The sequence below is a fragment of the Mchenga conophoros genome, linkage group LG11 (genome assembly GCF_057382185.1).
Source record: "Mchenga conophoros isolate Kocher_MC1m ecotype Shallow Benthic linkage group LG11, M_conophoros_male_GT1.1, whole genome shotgun sequence".
Lineage (NCBI taxonomy): Eukaryota > Metazoa > Chordata > Actinopteri > Cichliformes > Cichlidae > Mchenga > Mchenga conophoros.
In genome coordinates this window covers 33,492,673-33,513,470 of record NC_140536.1, presented here as the reverse complement: position 1 = coordinate 33,513,470, position 20,798 = coordinate 33,492,673, and the positions used below count along the sequence as shown (strand labels likewise).

General features: G+C 39.5%; 1 protein-coding gene across 1 annotated transcript; it reads right to left on the bottom strand.

Annotated features, from left to right (window-relative positions):
• Nucleotides 1–4: 4 nt before the first annotated feature.
• ica1 (islet cell autoantigen 1) lies at nt 5–14,434 on the bottom strand. Its single transcript, XM_085292565.1, has 13 exons — nt 14,260–14,434; nt 12,227–12,256; nt 11,935–12,106; nt 9,235–9,307; nt 8,967–9,090; nt 8,163–8,361; nt 7,202–7,327; nt 6,924–7,022; nt 6,729–6,829; nt 6,071–6,117; nt 5,325–5,555; nt 2,809–2,889; nt 5–2,671 (listed from the first exon to the last, which is right to left on the bottom strand). The coding sequence occupies exons 2-13, from the start codon at nt 12,241–12,243 to the stop codon at nt 2,550–2,552; spliced, it is 1,392 nt and encodes a 463-aa protein (XP_085148691.1). The 5' UTR covers nt 12,244–12,256; nt 14,260–14,434; the 3' UTR covers nt 5–2,549.
• Nucleotides 14,435–20,798: the final 6,364 nt, after the last annotated feature.

The following is a 20,798-nucleotide window of genomic DNA, read 5'->3' as shown; positions in this document are numbered from 1 at the left end:
TCTCTTTGGATTGATATACATTATGTTTATCTATGACCTGGGGGAAAAACCCTTATAATTAGTATTCATAAGCATGATTTTATATGCAAATAGGAGTTAAGGTAAGGCAATTGCTGTATTTGGTTATGAGTGAATAATAAATATGGCATGAATATGAAACAAAGCAACAAAAAAATGTCACTGGGTTATAACTCTGTGTTAACGTGTGATTTGATTAAGGCATTTACTCAGATATGTAGTCAGTTTATGCAGCATTGTCACTAAAGTCAGAATAAGACTGTATTTACACGATTCTTAAAGTTTCCTCTTTTTTGGCTCTAGAATAATGCACTCACGCAGCGTATAATGCCCGTAAAAACCAGTAACCACTAAGTAAATACAGGAACGTGGAAAAATGTCACATCACTATAAACATGTAGTTCACTGAATCACGTTTACTGCTTAACATAAAAGAAGGCATGCAACATGCAGTAATAAATGACTGATGTGTTTTAAATCAACACACTTCTGGATTATACTTAATAGGAGATCACATATACTGTATTTTGCAAACACATCATCAGTCCTTACAAAAAAAGTCAAGCTTGTGTCTGATCAAAGAAACGACTTGGATTACATGGATGAAATTCCACCTTCAGATGTGGTGAGAAAGGAGTTTAGTTTAAATTCTTGCACTGCTGAATAGATCAATGCCAGGCAATTATGCTTCAGTTTGTTTAAATAATTCTGTTTAACTGCATTAAAATTCCTCCAGTCAACATGTTCCACTGCTCTGTAAACAAACTGTTATCTTTGTCATATTTGCCTTCTTTCATATTGTGCATCTCACGCAGTAGTTTGACATCTTCAGTAATGAGAACTGGAAATGAAGCATGAATGCTATGAGAGAGATTTCCAAGGCAGCTACTGTCAAAGGCGTTTTGTTCCAAACTCGTACTGAGGTATCCCTGCTAAAATAATTTAATGTTTACATTTTTCTTTCATGACAAAGCTGGTAATAGTTCATGGGGCTCTGACAGAAGCATAATACTGCCACCATGAAATAAATCTGCTCATTTCTGGTTACAGCCTGATTTAAAGGGACTTGTGCTCATCGCCACTTCCATATTTTTAACTTTGGACTAGCTTAGCACTCAGAGTATTACTTATGTATAATGGTCCTTGGTGCAGTCCTTCAGGTCAGCTACTGTCTGGACACAAGCCATTCAACTCTAGCTTTAAGCCAGATTTTTCCTGATTGGTGGCCATTTGCAAAGAGAAGGGTTTAACAGTTGGTGATTCAGCGCTCACAGCCAGTGCTGTGTGCCTGAGAGCCATATTAGGGATATCTCAACCTTTCTATACACTTATGTAGGCTTTTTGCAGGGATAACATAGATCTACACACATTCTGAGCTCATTATTTTAACTGGCAATTATTTAACAAAATAAAACCACAATATTGTTGTAGTTATTAAAAACATTTTTATGTTATGGCCTTGTAGTTTGGCCTCGTATCAACTTTTTCTCTAAAAATATTTTAGATTTTCAATTTTAAAAGAAACCTCATCTTCCTGAAGTTATAATCATACATATTCTATTTTAGTTGTTCAGTTATGACACTGGGCATTATGCAAGAACATTTGTGGTGTTCTTCTAAATCAGTCTCTAGTCGTATTTCCTTCTAAGATTAAGTTGAAAACACCTCTTGCGTGGCTCCAAAATGGGCTGTCTGTCATGCTCATTGTGCGGATGCCTTTTATTTTCCATGGAAAAACCCCAAAAGGTTGTTAGGCAAAATATTACTACTATATTTGTCAGCGGCCTGTCATCACAGGCTATTCAACAGTAAGTGACCGTGGACGCCTTGAGTCGGCTTTTGGAGTGAGCTTTCTCAGTAAACTGAATTTAAGAACTACGTAGTCATAATATGCCGATACATGCAACCAGGAAACATGGTAAATTTGCAAGTGATGCCACAGTGAATTAGTGAAGTTAATTTTTGTTAAATATTTTTTTTAAATGGTTACTAATTCATATTAACCTCCTAAGACCCGAGCTCTTCCACGACATGCATTTTTAATTTTTCTTTGATATTTGGGCGTATTGGGGCCCAATGAATGTAAAAACAAAGAATTACCAGATTTTTTTATTTATTTATTTTTTTTAACCTTATTTTTGTTTTTAAGAAAAAATAAGAGCCGCATATGAGGATATTTGTTTAAAACTTTGATAAAACAGTAGCAGTATAATGTCCTCATAAGTGGGTATCAGGCGCTTGTAGAGCAAAATTGAGTATTTAGGTCTAAATAACCCAAAATGTGATGTCCACATATGTGGACGCCAGGTCCTAGGAGGTTAAGGAAACTAGACAATCTGCCTGTCTACCTGAGACACCCTGTCATGTTCCACTTTAGAAAGAAAATATGAATTATTCTTGCATGAGGCCTCTGCAAGTCAGATCAGGCTGCTTTTTTTTTTTTTTTTTTTTTTTTTTTTTTTTGTGTTTTCTGTTTTTAAACTTATTTTATTGTACCCCTTACAAGGGTAAAATGTGATGCAGAAGAACAACTATGCATTGTGAAGTTCGTGCTCTGTGTTGGTTTTGCCGATCGCGTCGGGATTGGAGAGGGGGTCCAAGTCGGCAAACAGGTTGAACCACGCTGAGAGATCTTTGGATGTCCCTTCTGCCTCTGTAAAAAGATTTGACGAGGTAAATATCACTAAGAAAAGTCAGCGTGACGGTTTGGCGTTGGCTTTCTAGTTTATCCATTTCATTCTTATTTTCTAATGTCTTTCTAATGTCTTGACTTATATCGCCCAGGCCTACCTCTCTCTGCTGGCTTTGGAGTGCTCTGATTGACTTCAGATGAGTGCTCAATTGCTTGAGTGGCAGAATGTGGGGCCCAATCTGAAGAGGAAGCATAGATTCGGGTTACTCACTAGGAAACTGTTACTGTGCAAAAGCACGATCCAACACGAGTCATTACACTCCATCGCACACAGCTGATGACTCGTCCCACAGAAAATCAAAACATTTACTGCATTGCAAACATTTTGTGAATACAAAACAGAAATTGTCTTGTTTCAGACATATTTATTTGGTTTCCATTCTTTTCCGTGTCTTGAAAATGCAACATGTAGCAGCACTTCATGGCTCTGGAGAGAACAGTGAAGTGTGCTGTACATTTCTTACTTAACCAAATGGAGAATTTGTTTTTAATTGTGTATTGTTGTTTCACCTTCAGCAGAACTTTTGAATAAGCTGAAGTACTTCGTAGATTTTACAGTTGCACCCTGACCTTGCCTTTTAAGTCCTACTGCCTGGATCTGAAATTGCTTGGCTCTTGGGAATATGTGGATTTTTTTCCTCCTTCCTTTGAAGATGAGCCGTTTTAGTTTTGATTTGCCAGTTTGGACTCCATCCGGAGTTCTGTGACTTCTTTTGGATCAGTCTGCTCTGCTTTCTGTTGGCTTGTCTGCCTCTTGAAGGGCTGACCTCTTTCACCACTATTGCTTCAATCCAACATGCTCTAGAATATAATAGCCCTTTACTGTCATTGTGTACAATGACAATAAAGGGCTATTCTATTCTAGAAGACGAGAGACGTACTGAATATTATCCTATGGCAGAGTCCAGCAATAACAAGGATGTTGGTAAAAGTACAACTTAAAACCTTTATTATAGGCAAAATTCATCAAACTTTGTGTTTTCTTTAAATACAGTTTGGCTGCTGATCCTGTGCAATTTTTAATTTAAACAGTGACCTTTTAACCAAAATCCCCTCAAAATGCTTTCTGTTTAGTACAAGGTTGTCAAGGTCATGCCATAATCTTACAGATAACCCACAGCAACTTGTTTTACAAGCCTGAGAATGAGTGCTAGTTACAGCATGCAGTATTTAATAATAAGAACAAGTAACCATGTTTAGAAGCAAAATAAAGGATTTTTTTCCACATTTCTACCAGTTTCACAGCCTGATCATGCACTCTGAATATGACTGCAAAAGAGCTCTGATGTAAATTTAGTTTTGCAGTGGAGACAGACAGCTTTCAATGGGCTTGTGCTTTGGAAGTCACTCTGCAGATGCACAAAATTTACTGAAGGTCTAATTTGATATGTATGCCATATTAAGTGTGTGTGTGATAAGCCTCATGCCAACATTTGAGAGGAGAAAAAGAGAAGAGGCACGCTCTGTTTCCCTGTAAACTGTAAGAAGCAGTTTTGCATTTCAAGTCAGCCCCTGCAGCACTTCTGTTTGCACAGATTGACTACCGCTCATTTGCTTTATAACGATTTTATATTTCTACCAACGCTGGGTCTAATTATTGTTGGTGTTTACAGTTTCGTGTTCCCTTAATTTGGGGTTCAATCTGTCGTACCAGTTAAAAGTAGAAAATGCATGTTTAACGGCTTTTCATAGGAAGAGACTGAGGCCTCAGTATATTTCCAAAAGTCACTCACAAGTTAGTCTCTCCTGATATCATTTGTTTCTCCTTGACCTCGCCCATCTTGCATATATTTACAGGACTTTTCTTTCTCAATGATTGTTTTGGGATTGTGGGAATATTCCCACAGTAATGTGCTGTGACTCATGAGTTAAATCTCAGTCATGCTACAGTAAATCACTCACTAAATCATTTTGTCTGACCTATTGCACTTTAATGATTAACACTGAATTGCCGGATTCTTATATGTGCCTCGGAAATGCAGTCAAACTATAAGCAGTTTTATAGAAGTGTGCAGCTTGCAACCTTTAAAGCTGGAAATTCACAAAACCAAGTTAACAATACCAGATGAGAATCCAAGCCAAGAGGAGATGGAAAGTAGTTGGCAATTACCTACGGGTAAGGAAATCTAATTGCTGTATTTTAACAGCCTCCTGCTATTACTTTGACAGATGTGGATTTGATAAATCCTTTTAAAGCCACTCTTTTGCCTGTGTGGAAACCATTGGGGAGGAAAAAGCAGCTCATTTTAACTCTGCCTTTTGGTGATTTTGCTAATGCACTGATTCAAAGAAAAACTGTGTTTATTAGTTTTTAGGAATATGTATCTTTCCTTAATGTGTAATTAAAATAAATTATGGCTAATTGGTGGTTAATGGTGGCTAATTTTTCCAGGTTCTGCATGGTGGTCATGGTGAGAGAATCGGTCTAATGGTGCAAAATCCAAATGGTCTATTCTTTTGATTACTAAAGAGCTTCCTTGGACCAACTTGCCAATTTTCTGGTTCACTCTTGTATAGTAGCACAGTTGCAACACACACACACACACACACACACACACACACACACACACACACACACACACACACACACACACACACACACACACAGGCTGACCTGAGATGGAAGACTGCAGATTATTCAAACTCTGGTCCAAAAGCTGTGATGGTAGAAAGAAGTTTTCCTTGTCCTGGGCCTCTGTTGGTCTGGTGGATGCAGCACTTGTTCCTTCCTCAGTCTCTCCAAACACTTCTGTCCACTCCTGAGAAAAATCCCCCTCATCCACAGACAAACCTCCCAGGATCTCATTCAGTAAGGCCATGCTGTCTGTCTCCTCTCCCTCCGACTCTGGGAAGCAACAAAAAGTGTTAATTTAAAAATGTTTGGATGATTTTATTTTTTTTATTTTTTCCCCCCACACAGTGTTTAAATTTTCACATTAATTTTAATTATAATTATCTAGATTCAAGACAGCTTTCCTTTCCTTAGTTTGCTTTGCCATTCACTATGGACTCAAATCACTGAGGGGACCATTTACACTTATTTCCACCTCCACATTTGAATTCACTGACTCTACTGATGTGGCTTTGCATGATTCACAGTTCAAAATAATCCTTGCTCATCTTGCACTACATCTTTATGCTGGGCCTTCAGGTCACCCTCTGCTTCTAACAAGTGCTCCATCCTTGCTGTAACCCTGAACTGTAGAAAAATTGGTGCCAGGATTGATAATGGGTCCCATTTGTTCTTAGTTTTGTTATTTTCCATATAATCAGATTATTTAACAATGAAGTCAGTTATTATTTTCAACCTAAAATGCAATTTAAAAACACAATTAAATCTTCAAGTTTTACATCTTTTACCTTCTCTCGCCTTGTCGCTGGTGTTTTCATTTACAAGAGAGATGAGTCTGTAAAGAAACAGAAATTAAGCTTACAGCATTTTGTTCATAGGTGACATACACAGTGTGTCCTCATCCCAGTGGGCCTTCAATAGATCAGTTTTTCTCAGGTGCTACCTGTCCTTTTGTCATTGGCACCAATCAGGAGACATTGACTCTGTTTTTAGAGACCTAAAAGTATGTGTTAGGATGTTGAATCCATGGCGCTGTCAGCTAGGAAGTCATGGTGTGGTAGTTTGTTTTTTGCTGGTTGGGTGTAGGACCTAAAAACTGCTTGGTTAGGTTAGGGAATAATTGTGGTTTAGGTTAAAGTACACCCATTCACAACCATAATCCTGATGGGCTTGGAGTTACACCCATTTCACACTAATGCCATAACCTGTTGCATCACACACCGCCGCCTAAGGAAACAGTCTGCGTAAACGAGACATACCAGTGGCTTTAAGAAAACAGCCTTAGTTGATGCCTCGGGGATGAGTCAGGCTGACCTACAGCTGGCTTGCAGAAATTCTTTGTCTCTGTTCAGACTGAACATTGCCCATACATGTACTCGACATTTTCACTGTTTTTCGTACGCGTTTGGTTTTCTTGCATAACAATAGATATTTCTTGAAGCTCACTGGTCGTCTGTGGTTTCTTCTTTCTTTGCTTCTTCTGTTTCTGCCTTGACTTTATTTTTCCCCTTCTTTTTAGCCAGTTTGTCCACAGGGTCTTGTAAAGTCTGGAACAATAATTGGAACAAAATCATCGCTTATTGTCATTACATGTCTCCAGTGTCAGCATTTAGTACTGTTATTACTGAGACTCTCTCAGACCTTAATTGTAGAGAACTCATAATGCTGACAGCCCTTGAAGCTCTCATGGATGGCTGCCATGGTGTGGGATGTTTTCTCCCAGAAGTGCAAAAGTGTTGTCTAAGACACGCACACAAGAAACAAGTTACACGCTCAGCTGCTCAAGGTAAAAGTAGTAATTCACCCCAGCGGGTGATAGTTTAGACCTGCTGACTAAGCCACATGTGGCAGAGCCATTGAAAACACCATATTTAAGCTCGGTGGAGTGTACGCAGACAGCTGGGACTTGTGAGGCGAACCTGATATGTGGTTAAGACGTGAGAGAGGAGGTTGCAGCGGCTCGCTCCCAGCAGGTCCACTTTCTGGCAGACGTCATTCTTCAGTTTGTCAAAGCTCGTTTTGGTTGTGCGCACCTGAGCCTGAACCTGAGAGAGAATATATGTGAAATGCTCCCCACCTAGTATTATATGACACACAAGGAAAATGCAAACAGTCGAGTTCTTGTTCACATAACTGTAAAAAGTGCTGGGTTCTTGCAGGCGGACCACCATCTATGGGTATGTTCTGCCCTCTGGTGTCAGGTTTTATAACATGTTTTCTTGCTTTTTGGTCTGTTGTGTTGTTAATGCTGAATTGATTAGTAAAATGGCATTTGTAGTTATTTCAACATGGTCTACATGTTTTAGGGTTTTAAACTGTTGTCCCACTAAAACAGAATATAAATATGAACCAGACGAAGCACTGTAAGCTGATGATGGACATTTTCCAGTGTTTCTGACATTTATTTTTAAGACTAAACATTTAATCAAAAAAAATTGACAGATTAATTACTGATTGCTGCAGGCCCTGCGGCGAAAGAAGAAATTGAATTTGTGGAAGTCATAATATTTTTGCCAATTTCCCACAGACTGCGTTGGCAGGGCTCTGATATTACTGTTTTTATGTTGCTCTAGGCGGGAGCAGCACTTCATCATATCAACAGTGGGGTTGCAGTCTGAGAAGTACCCATTAAATTAACAAAAGAACAATTAATTGGATTATATGCAGTTGTGACTTACTGGTATATAGACATTATGAATTGTCACAGGAGGTGCAGCTTAAACCCTGAAGTGTCACTTTGAACTATATGCCTGAGCCCTGAGATGGGCAAAACTAAAGAGAATGCAGGCATTATTTGTGCTAGTATGTAAGCTTTTCTTTCTGCTATGAAAATGATTGTTAATCTCTTCATTGCTGTGCTCTGAAAAGAACAAAACAAACCTTTCTGAATTTCTCCATCTGTTTGTGTGTATCTGGGTCGAGCTCCTGAGATACGTCCTTCATCCAAAGCAGCGCTCCACGGTACTCAGTCCTTGACTGCTCCATTCGATTCACTGTCAGCCACGTGTCTGAGATGGCACGATAACGGAACGTTTCCACCTCCTGGTACAAACGGCACAGCGGGTTCCTCAGAGCCAATCTGCAGGGTGTCGTATTAAACTCCGTATTAAGGTGCTACATGTGGCTTGGATCATCATGTGGAAAATTTGTCATGTCTTGTCTACGCTGCAGATTAGTCTGCTGATTTATTCAGCTGCACTGAAAAGTATCTCAGCTCCAGGACGAAAAGCTTTAAATGATCTTGGAAATGCAAATGGTGAACTCAAGAATCAAAAGATGAGCAATGGGGGAAAAAAAAAAATAGAAATACTGGCAAAACCAAAATCGTCAACATGACTTTCACGCTGCCGCTGATCTTACAAAATCTAAACAATATAATTTACTAAGTTATATTAATAATAATTATCACCACTACTGTCAGACTGACACACAGATTCGGACACGTAAATGAAATCCCTGTTTTCAGTAGAGTGAGAGTACCTATGCTGTGTAGTAACCCTGTTATCTGCTCTGTTAGGGCAGCTATTTTATTGCTCCTCATGAACATTCCTGATATGACTCTCCATCCTTTTTGTGGATTTGGGGTGATACAGTTGGCTGACCTTTACTTGAAGCTATTTTCTAGTCCAGCATGTGATTTATTTTAAGGATGTGGCAGATTGTACATTGATCCGTGTCCCCTACCTCTGCTGTGATGAGAAGCAGAGAGCTTTTCCTGTGGCTTGCATGATCTTTCCAGCTCTGGTTTTATCCTGAGAGCCCTGGGAGCGCAGGAAACGACCCAGCTCATTCTCTTCTTGGGAAAGGACTGAACAGTAAGAGAGAGAAATCACTCTGGATGGATATTAATATCTTAAGAATGTGTTTGTTTTGGTTGACATTCTAGAAGTCTTAAACTCAATCAGTAGATTCGTTGTACTCAAAATGATTTAACAATTATATTTGAACTTACGGCAGATCCTCCTCTGATACTGCTCAATGACCTTCAAAAGCTCCATGCATGTTCTCTGAATCGAGTGGAAGACCTGCATAACAAAACAATATCAGCATAAACACCTAGTCAAATGAAACGTTGTAATTGATGATTAATGATTAATGGAATTGCCGATGATAAATCCCTAATGATTTTAAATGAACCATCTACACAGGCCGAAGTCTGTTTTCAGCAGACAACACTTCTGTTTCATTGTGTTACCTAATGCAAGTTTATCATGTTAAAAGGCTAATTGATCATTTAAAAATCTCTTTTCCAATTATGTTAGCACAGCTGAAAGCTGTTCCGATGATTAAAGATGCAATTAATTTAGCTAGTTGAGTTTCCAAAGCGTCAGCTTTTCTGAGTTCATTTATTGTGTCAAAACAAGGAAAATAATAATAGAAAAGGGAAAAGTGTCTTTTCAAACTCTTTATTCTTCTCAGAAATTAATATTATTCTATTAATGAAATTGCCAAATAACTTTTTCTCTTACAACAGTACATACTTTTCCCTTCATAGAACAGCACAAAATTACTCCAACAACAATAGAAAGAAAAGGTGGACGCGCCAATGCACAACTGACAAGTCCATCAGAGTCTCTTGTCTGAGAAACGGATGCTTCTCGGGATCTTAACCGGCAGCTTCACTAAATACCTGCGAAACTCAGTTTCTTCCAACAGTGAAAGGTTTACTTCTGTATTTGTTGGCATAGTTGCATAGGAGAAAGTCATATCCAAGTCTGGCTGAGAAAAGGAAAACGCTGAGATGAAACATACATGGACAACATAGATCGTGGATGGAAGAAGATTGGAGGTATTTGGGCCACAAAGAGTATTTGTGAGGTGTGGGACAAATGGAAAGATACTGGAGCTTTATGACACCTTCTGGTGGTGGTAATCTTGGAGGTCGGGGTAAAAGGACCCTGGAATAAGAAAAGTCAGTGCTGTGGCCTGTGGATATTGTTCAATTGGAGCCAATTTCTTTTTACATCAGGAGACCTAAACCACAAATTCAAACTGTGCAAGAACTATTTAGAGAGAGCACTCAGACAGCTACGTTCTGACTATAATGGAGTGGCCAGCACTCCCCAGTCTCAATACTAGACTCATTGGTGTTACAGCTTGACTGTATTGTGTGCAAATGCCCATCAAATCAAAATCTCTGGTACTCTTTACTTTTTTCACAAAAAATCCTGCAGAAATTAGAAGCAGTTTTTGTTTTTTTTGTATTTTAAGTCTTTACTGTGGAACTGGATTGTGATCCCGTTTGCTTTCATGATATTTGAGATGTTTAGATCTTTATTTGGCGTTGAACTGTAGCAAGTTGAAAGGAGCAGACAGATTAAAAAGACAAAAACATCTTTGAGATGTGGAGAAAATGAGCTGGCGGAGTGCTTGATGCCAAGCATGGTGGAAAACTCTTATGGAGACACTTTGTGGTGGGAAACTCTGAGAGTTCTACAAAATAAAAAGAACCTTGAACAAAAAAGACTACTTAATTTTGCAGCACCATTTTCCCCAGTTTCTTCCAACAGGCCAATAATCGTGACTCCATACCAAGCAAAACTGGAGAAGAAGCAGTCGGCTAGTAACCTGTCAATAATCAAGTGGCCAAGCATTGATGGCCATTGTACCATCAAACCAAACTAGTTGGAGGAAGCATAGAGTGAAATTTCTTAAAATTACCTGAAAACAGAATTTAAAATACAAAATTGTTTTTTCAGATTAGAAATCTTATTTCAAACCCTTACTGCCCTAAATATTCATTTTTTCCAATTCATGTGTTTGATAGGTTTGCATTTAAAACAAAACAAAACAAAATGAAAAAAAACAAGAAATTCTGACCTCAAGCCTTTCAGCAGTGGTGTAAATAAACTATTCAAAAACTGAAACTAGAATTTGTTATGGACATTCTGCACCTCACAACCCGGCACATTATTTCTTACATATTTGTAATAAAAATAATTCAAAAGACAAAAAAAGAGGTTCAGTGAGTTGCATTAGTGGAGGTGTAGCAGACAGCTGTTGGCTACAGCTGCCTGTGTCCGTACATCTGTCAGTCCTCCTAACTTTAACTGTTACTGGTATCCAAATGAATAGGTTATAAAAATAAATTTACCCAAAGAACAGCTGATGTTTAGTTAGGCATGGTAATATAAAATCGGAACATAAACTAATCTAACTAAATGATTAAATACGTGGGGTTTTTTTTAGGGTCATTAGTCTGTTTGCACCCACAGGAGTCACCTGACCATTAGAAAAAAAAATCTGCAAGTTTAATGCGCTTCTCCACTGACTTCACTTTATAGACCTGGAAGCTCCGCCCATCTTTTATATACAGTCTAAAATTGAGATGTTTATCAGGGGCATGGCCTAGATTAATGCTGGATGTTTATCAAGTATTGATTTCATGAATTAAGTTCTCCTCGCTCCAGTAATGGATGCCAGACGAGGGGGAGGGGGGTCGAGCAACCTAATAAAACTTTTAAGCCTCGAGCAATTTCTGGCATAGTGTAAATCAAAAAGCCATTTTAGTCTGTGCAGCCTGCCTGAGGGAGGGTACCTTCAGCTTTCTTGATGTTTCTGTGGTGTGACAGAGGAGTACAGGAGCCAAACATGGCTGTCACTGAGCATGCTCTTAAACTATAAGGCCAAACCGTTTAATACTCCTGCTCACCTCCAGCTTGGCATCCAGATCTGCGTCTGAGGCGACCACATGCTCGTCCTCCTTCTTCCCGGTGACCTTGATGAGAGTCTGCTTGGTTTTCCAGTATTTCTGCTGGAACTTGTTTACCACAGATGAGTCTTGGCTTTGGATGAAGCGATCAAGATAGTCTCGGGAGTAACCACTGCAATGACACAAAGAATGGCGCAGTGCTGTGACTGCTCCCTCTCTTGGAAAGAACTTTATAAAATCTTTGGAGAACTTATTGATTTATGTGAAATTATGTCCACAAAGATATACTTACAAGTTTCCTCCCTCCATTTTCTTAGATTACCTGAGGGGTAAATAAAGTACTTGAATCAGTATTGATGTGGCCGTTGGTTCGAACTTTTTTTTTTTTTTTTTTTTTTTACCATTGACTCCATATAATGCCTTAGTCACCTTATATTCTGTCTTATATGATAACACCTTGTATTTCTAATGCATTAGAGAATACATCTGCGCTTAACAAAATCAGCATTTTCTTCACAGCTTTGATGATAAAGCCAAACTTTTACATGTCTGCAATGATAGTATAAGGTAAGGGTGTTGCCTTATACCAGTATTGACAATAACTAATATTTTGAAAGATATATATAAATACAGTTTGATTAAAAAATAAAATCATATTCGAAATAATGCATTGGTGTTAGAGTGAGGAATAGACTTTCTCCATCGCCTTTCAATCCTATTCTGAGTGAGTGTAATAAAAAGTTGATGGTTAATATGAGTGATAACACTATTTTTTTTTTCATTTGTTACCATGATGACTGTGGAGTGAAAATGTTATTTTGTCCTAGGAAGGTTGTTAAATGTTATTGTTGGGCACTTTTTTTAGGAGGACCTGACATTTACAAAAATGTACCAAACTATTATGAGAAAGTGACCGTGGATCACTTCAGGGTTTTTCAGATACTGGAGCGTAGAGCCAGTGAGGTGGGCAATAAAAGAAAATACAGTGGAATTCTGAATTTATAATTTATTCACTTATTATTTATTTATTCATAATTGCATTATCCATCTCAAACAACTTAGCAGAAGGGAATTTAGTAGCTCATATGTCCTCTTTATTCTTTTTATTCTTTAACGTTTGTTGTACAAGAATGCAAAGTGACAATAAAAATCTATCATTGAAAGACAACCAACCAAACAACATGCCAGTACTGTGCTGACATTTATTTCACCGAAATTTAACTTGGCTATTTTTTTAAAATAGTGTGAGAGAACCTCTGAATTTGTACAAAATGACAGCCAAAAAAGAAAACCCTCCAAAAACTACCTCTTTTCACCTTAAAGCATAATCTTTAACTTTTACATGCAGTAAGTTCTTTTTCACTTTTATACAGTGTTTCAAAAATTAATTAATTTAGCTCATATTCAGCTATTAAGGTTTTACCTCTGATAATTTCCCCAGTCCTAACTCTTATTTTCAGCTTCTTTGGAAAATGACTGCAGGTCGTTGACTACTTAATAAACAATATTTATCATAGACCTGTGCTCTGTTCAGAGTGCACACCACATTTACACTTTACATCTGCTGTGAAAGGCTCCAACCAGCAACCCTACACCCTAACTTGGGGAAAAAAAGGGGGGATAGATGAAGTTGTTATACTGAAGTTATTTATTTTGAAATTAACCGACGTTGTACAAATGACATATGAAAGATACAATTATAAACTGCATTTCTCTGAAGCTTCAGTAAAAGTTGACGGAATCATAACAAATGGATTCAGACCCTGGACCCTGGAGAGACTCGACCTTGTTGGTGGATCATCATGACTTCTATGCTGGATAATAAGACGTGCCCGAGGACTTGGCTTATTTATATTTCTACCAGCTTTGTTTAATCATCGCCGGGAGTGGGATTTAGGTATCTGTGCCCGTTCTAAACATGGCAGAGGAGCACCACCTGTTTCCAGTGAGCGCCTCGCCTGCTGTGCATCATCACCGTGAAGAAATTAATAAATAATCACCATATCCTGCAAAGAGCGCGCGCGCGTCACGACTCGTTTAAAACAAACGGATGATACGTTGCTGTCGTTTGCCTTCCCCGGTAGTAACAGTGTTTATAGAAAGACCCTGCAAATAATCTATACCTCTAAACAGGTAAACGTATGCTCATTTACGTCCTGATGTAAACTGAGCGGTTTATTCAGCAAATCCGCACTGGCAGAAAGAAAGCGCACTGTGCGGAAACCCAGCAGCTCCCCCCCCCCGCCTTATCCTTTAAATATAACCGATACATATCACAATAAAACCGAGAGCATAGCAACATGAAACAGTTTGTTCCACACATACCTTTCCGCGTCGGTGACATGTAGAAGAGCCGCTTTATTTCCTCCCCATCGCCACACACACAGCAGCTCTGCCTGGCTGACAGGCCCTGATGTACTGTATACAGCTACTGTATGTACACACAGCTGCTTCTTCGCCACAGCTCATTGTCCGCGTGCACGAAACACCGCTGACGTCATCCAGACTTCGCCCCCTCCTCCTCCTCCCCTCTCCCGCGCTGCATGCAGCCACTGCCCCACGTTAGTGTGCAAAGTGGGCAGATGTCTGTTGACTAGAAAATAATGACGGAGAGCAGCTAACGGAGGACACACACACACACAGTGGACGTTTCATATTACCCCCTCTAATGTGTTCTACATTTAGAGCAGTGGACAAAATGGCAAATTTTTGCAGGCTTAGTAATTATTAGCACAAAGGAATAACTCTATTCTTAGAAAAATTAAAGTAGAAAATTACTTAAATGTTGCAAAAATAAGGGCAAATAACAATCTGGACACAGGAAGACTGGAAACACTGTATTTGAACATATGGGAACACACTGTTGCACATTTTATTGTGTAGTCAGGTTGTACTACACAATATGGGGCGACTGTGGATCAGGGGGTTGGGAAGTGCATCTGTAACCGGAAGGTCGCCGGTTTGATCCCTAGGCTCTCTGTCCTGGTCGTTGTGTCCTTGGGCAAGACACTTTACCCTACTGGTGTTGGCCAGAGGGGCCGATGGTGCGATATGGCAGCCTCGCTTCTGTCAGTCTGCCCCAGGGCAGCTGTGGCTACAACCGTAGTTTGCCTCCACCAGTGTGTGAATGAATAGTGGTATTGTAAAGCGCTTTGGGTGCCTTGAAAAGCGCTGTATAAATCCAGCCCATTATTATTACTTCACATGAATAAAATTCTTCCTAGTTTACAAATCCCACAAATATCTACATAGAAATTGTGGTTAGATCTGCTGCCTCACAGCAGGACAGTTCAAAGGCAGGTGGGGTTTGCATGTTTCTCCATATGCTTGCATAGAGTTCTGGTGGATTCACTTAGTACTCGGACACTTTTGCACTCAAACACCTCACCCCATAACGCAGGACTAAAAAAACCAAACAGATTAAGATGTGCAAATAATGAACAGAGCAAAACTGGAAAATAAACAGAGATATTACAGGAGTGCTCTATGACACCTCTGGTGAGGGTAATGAACAGGGTCAATGGTGGTCACCCACTGTCTTCCTAACAGTGAAGATATTGGCTACCTACACCCAAAGCACCCAGACAGCTATATCAAATCCTGATCTTAGAGCTGTTCAGACATATGGTAGTGATGTATTCTGACTAATTCATGCACACTTTATTGTGTGCATGAATTAAATGGAAAAAGCTAAATCTGACACTCAAACACACAATAACAATGACATCTTCCTACACCAATCAGAACATTTTCTGTGGCTCCAGATTGTGGTCAGGTAAACCATCTTTCTTCATGATTGGTTGCACTTTGATTAGCAGGTGGGTGAAGTCAAAGCCACCATTGCTCTATAGCTCACCAGGATGAGCTGGCATCCCATATCCTGAAAGCTATTGCAGTGCCCTGAGTCTGCCTCAGACCATCTCCTGCATGTCATTTCCTTGCTTCCCTGTCCTCTGCGCTGTACTATCAGTAAGTATTAAACAGAGAGCAAGGTTTTAAAAGGATGTAAACTTATTGCAGCTGAGTTTTTAATTTGTAACTTTTTATTTATTTATTTTGGTGGTTTGAACATCAGAAGGCGAGCACCATCTGGTTCCATAATATTGAAGCAAAGGCAGGCATCTCTGGAGCTGATATCTGTAAAAATGGAGCACCACTTATACCAAAACAATTTAGATGAATAAAAAGCACTAGGGGACAGGGGGGAAATATGTAAATTTTGCAAACTTTGCCTTTAAGTAAAACGCAAACACATCAATACTTCACTTGAAAAGCTTATGCAAGTAAATACTTCTACACAGAGAGCACTTTCAGCACTTTCTTAGCCACATACTAAACAGGCAAATAGAGGTTAGAGGATATTACATTTCAAGTGAAGTCTTATTCATTTGACCTTGCAGTTTTTCCTCATTTGGGCCACGCGGACAGGTGAAAATCATTTAAAACCTGAACAGACATGAACCTAACCTAAAGCCTAAAACCTTATCCCTATAACCTAAACGCTAAACCTTATGACCTGCTGGATGCAAGGAGGATTTAAAAAAGGAACAAATGGGAATCGATCAGCCTTACCTGCATATAAACTAATGTGTTTAATATGCGTTATCTTTATTTGCTTTACATGCACACGTGTCCTCTTTTCTTCTGTCTACAGTCTTGTGCAGACCTCCACCAGTCTGCTCTCAAAATAACTGCTGATGTTTAGTTCTCTGTGTGCCCAAAGGATGGCAGTGCAACACAAAGCAGTGGAGCTGCACCTTTAATAGTCTTCTCTCTCCTGTTTTGGGGCCCCGAGCTTTCATCTGTTGGCTTCAATTTATTTCATCACAGTATACTGCAGCTGATCTAATAGCATGTACGTTTTGTTGTCACCTAAAGGGAATTTCTTGTCATGCTCCAAATTGATGTACCTGTTTGTCGCCTTGGACAGTATTTGTGCTGCACAGTCACAAGCAGTGTGTGAGCAGCATACGGCTCAGTCGATTTCACCGATCAGGCACCGTGAGGTACATTTAAACAGTACGTTATGGATCTATATTTGGAAGGTGTGCTTTATGTACAGCTTAATTTGATTATCACCCAGGGAATATTGAGCCCTTTGATCCTTCGACGCACCGAGGTCACTTTGTGCACAATGGAGCCTGATTTCATCCTGGATACATCCATGTTGTGTTTGTTGGGCTATTCAGCGCCTTTCGTTAATGTTAGAATACCATCTGATTTTGTAAAGGAATTTCATTACTGTGCCTTGGCATCCTTCCCAAGCCATACCTGAGACATCATCCCAAAGTCTTTTGATATGAGCAGATGGATAGGGGGTCTCTTAAGGGGAGGATGTAATCTCCATAAAGCCCCATGTCCTTCAACCCATCTGATTGTCTTCCTGCGCTCACAATCTTATCTTCAGGTCCAAGATGGTTTTAAAGCAATTTGACTTCACTTAAATAAGACAGGAAAACAATTAAGTGATGCTGTTGGGGGTCTAATTCAATCAGAGGAATTCCTCTCCGATATTGATCAGAGACTATTGATTTTCTCTGACATTTCCTTACTCTTAACTCTGCACTGTGCTTCATTTGAGAGATTTTCCTTTGTATTAACAAGCAGTGTCTTTCATACTCCGCTATCATCAGCTCTGCATCAACTAACGCCAGAATAGCCAACATACTGATCCCCTTATTTTTTTCTGGGACACAGACTAAACCAGACTTGTGACTGGCCTCATTATGAAGGTTTGCCACCCCCTGAGAGTGCCCGACCTGACCCCAAAAATTGCCCAATTGGCTTTTTCCATCTGCGCTTATGTGTGGTGATGGGGAACCATGACATTTACATTTGCACCACTCCAATATGATCCCTTGCTCTGCACGAGTTTTCGACACAGACTATAGCTCAAAACCGGTCACAGGATCAAAAGTGTCTCTTGCCTGAAGGAGCCACTGAGTCGATCCTTTCCATTTCTGCACCAAATGGTGTTTTCTCTCTCCTCCTCTCTCTCTCTCTCTCTCTCTCACCAGTAACTTGCTGGAACACATTTAGATCCTGAGTAGAACTCCTCAGTGCCCACTCATCACTCTGCGTGGTGTTTGAAGATTACTACGCTCAGAGACATCCTCACTGGGCATCCAGGCAGCTTAGAGGCCAAAATCCATAATCCCTTACCCTTCATGGGAATTCTCCATGCACTTCAACATGCTGAAATACAGCCCCGCTGCAGCAGCCACTCATGGCCGAGGAACTACTGCAGCCGGAGGCCCAGATAGATGGATGACATGTCTCAATGAATGTGGGAGAAGTGGAGGAAGTTAGATTTAAAAATAAGTTATATACCACAGATAGTTCCTTCTCTGAAACACGCCGAGTAAAGGGATCTTTTTTGCAAGGTGTTTTATTTCCAAGATATGCTTGCACACAACTTAAGTTGGTCCACATGCGCCGCTAACTGTTTTATGCATACCATACCAGCCCAGAAGACATTATTTACTGAAAATATAGGTGCCGTTCTGGGACTCAGCAGTTCCACGGCTTTTCTAGCAGTCGTCTCAATAAAGAATTTCCTCTGAGGCTTTGGTGCCTTATTAAAAAGCGTAAATAAGTGTAGTTCCTTGATTCGGTAATCTGCATGAGCGAGTAATATGTAAAGTTCAGCTGTTGTAGCTGAAGGACCAGTGGGGTTTTCCTCCTCTAGGCTACACTCTAATGCTTTGTTAGTCTGCTGTGCTTAAACCTGTTTATTAGCTTGGGGACTTTGTCTTGCAGCAGACGAGAACAATAAAAGTAATCTCACATTCACATTTGGTATTTTCTCTTTATGAAAGTGTTTCTTTGCTCTGAACCTTTTTCCATTTTCTTTTCTCACCACATAGGTAAAAATATGAGGGAGACAAACAGAGCTGTTCCAGCGTTTTTAAAATTTTTTTATTTAACAAGGCAGGACCAAACCACCAGAAAATTGGTTGAACTCAGTTTAATGAGTTTAATTGCGGACAGAGCTTGTGCTTCCATGAAAATCAATGACCAACATAATGGTGGCTGCGTTGGAGGACACGATTCAACTACGAGGTCAAGAAGTTAACAAAATGCAGTCTGATTATATCTGTAAATACGTTTTTGATATGTTTTCATATTCTACTGAAATTATTATTGTTGGTAATATCTTTTGGTTTTGAATCCTAATGGATAAACTAAGCATAATGAGATGTTTAATTTTAGTTTAATATTTTATGGTTAAATTAGTATTTTTCTATTTGTTTCTTTGTACCCTTACTTTAATACAGGCTCCACAGCTCTAACTAGCTGTGGAGTCGTACTGTGTACGGTGGCAACGAGCCAGAGAGTCCTGTGAGTTAAACCTGTGACCTGCAAAGTGGTCTCTTGTGGATTATTTTAACTGCACGAGGGACGCATGCAAGTGCAAGCTAGTGCTTTCTGCTGTAACATCATATATATATTGTTTTGTGCTTTTAAATGAGCTTTTAGTGCATATTACTTGATACACTGAGGTGGACAACACTGTTTTCCCAGACAACAGGGATCTGAGCACCACCTTCTATACCCTTCATTTTGTTAAGGTTTAAAGTTAGAGGCGTGGCTGTGTTGAGTGACAGGTGCGCCAAGAGCAAACCCCATAGGTGTCTGTTAGGTCTTACCTCCATTAATTACACTTGTGGAATTAAACCTGTGCGCTGCCTTTGGAGCATTCTTCGTTGAATTACCTGACAAATAATACGGCCTGCAGCACTCATGGTTCAAGAGGTCTTTGCTTTAGTTTTGGTGAGTAAAACGTTACTGTTTTTTAGTGTGTTAGCTTTAATTAGCTAATATGTGTGCTTTGCCCCTATACAGTCTATGGATGGAGCTGTTAATCACCTGATAACTCGGCACTAAACCCATTTACACATGGTAGTCTTAAGTCTGGCTCCGGAAAACCAATGTTAGATGAAATGCTAACACAGAGGCTTCCAAATTCAGAATCCAAAACCAGGGTGTGACGTCAGTGTGCCCGTGCAGTCTTTTGTCAACAGCAGGCGTGTGAAACAATGCCCGGGGGCCACAATCGGCTGGCAAAGAAGCCAATTTGTCCCCAACAGATGTGAAGGAAGGCGTAATTTTGGACCTTTTTCTGTATTTTCATAAGTTTTACCGCTTTATCTTTAATGATAAATATCTCCCATGTGGCCATTCATGCAACACTACAGTAATTAGGTAATAGATAAAAAAAAAAAGTGAAATGACAGGAAAGTTCCTGTTTTGTTTTGAGGTTTTTCTCTTTTGGTTCTGCTATAGAAAATTCTGTGAATTAACTTTGTGTTTTATAATTACAGGACAGTCAATAAGCTGCAGCTAACAGATCTTTCTTTCATTTATTACAGCAGCATTTCTTTATCATGTATAGATGTCCTGTTGAAGTTGAACTTCTTATATTAAGATATCTCTTCGATTAAAGGTGCAAACGTCTTTAGCCTGGGCTTCACTGATCCAGCCCACAGCACGTGGTGATGATAGTTAGTTGAACATCATGTAGCAAGCTGGTTTCTAAGTCTGCACTGCAGGTGTAGTTTTTGTTTAAGGATTAGAGGAAAGCAAAAAAACCGAAAAGACAAATCCTCACCCAGGAAACTTTGAGCATCATTTATTTCATTACTGGAATCTGTTAAATCTTTCTGCACCAGTTTTATTATTTATGTAGAAGAAAATGCATCACATAACAGTTCAAAGCATGCTGGAGTACAATGCAGCGAGGCTCTCGAACATTCTGTGCCACTTTCAAATAATTAATCTCAGCTTTTCTCATTAGCATTATCACTGCTAAGTCAACACACATATAGACATAGTTTACTGTTCTGTTCTCTCCTGTGTTTGCC

Excerpts from the sequence above, each read along its gene's own strand:
- ica1 (XM_085292565.1), bottom strand. Across the intron at positions 9,308-11,934 it reads ATCTGGATGCCAAGCTGGAG|GTCTTCCACTCGATTCAGAG; the intron begins GTGAGCAGGAGT and ends TTTGTTATGCAG. Across the intron at positions 6,118-6,728 it reads GAAGAAACCACAGACGACCA|ACTCATCTCTCTTGTAAATG; the intron begins GTGAGCTTCAAG and ends GTTTCTTTACAG.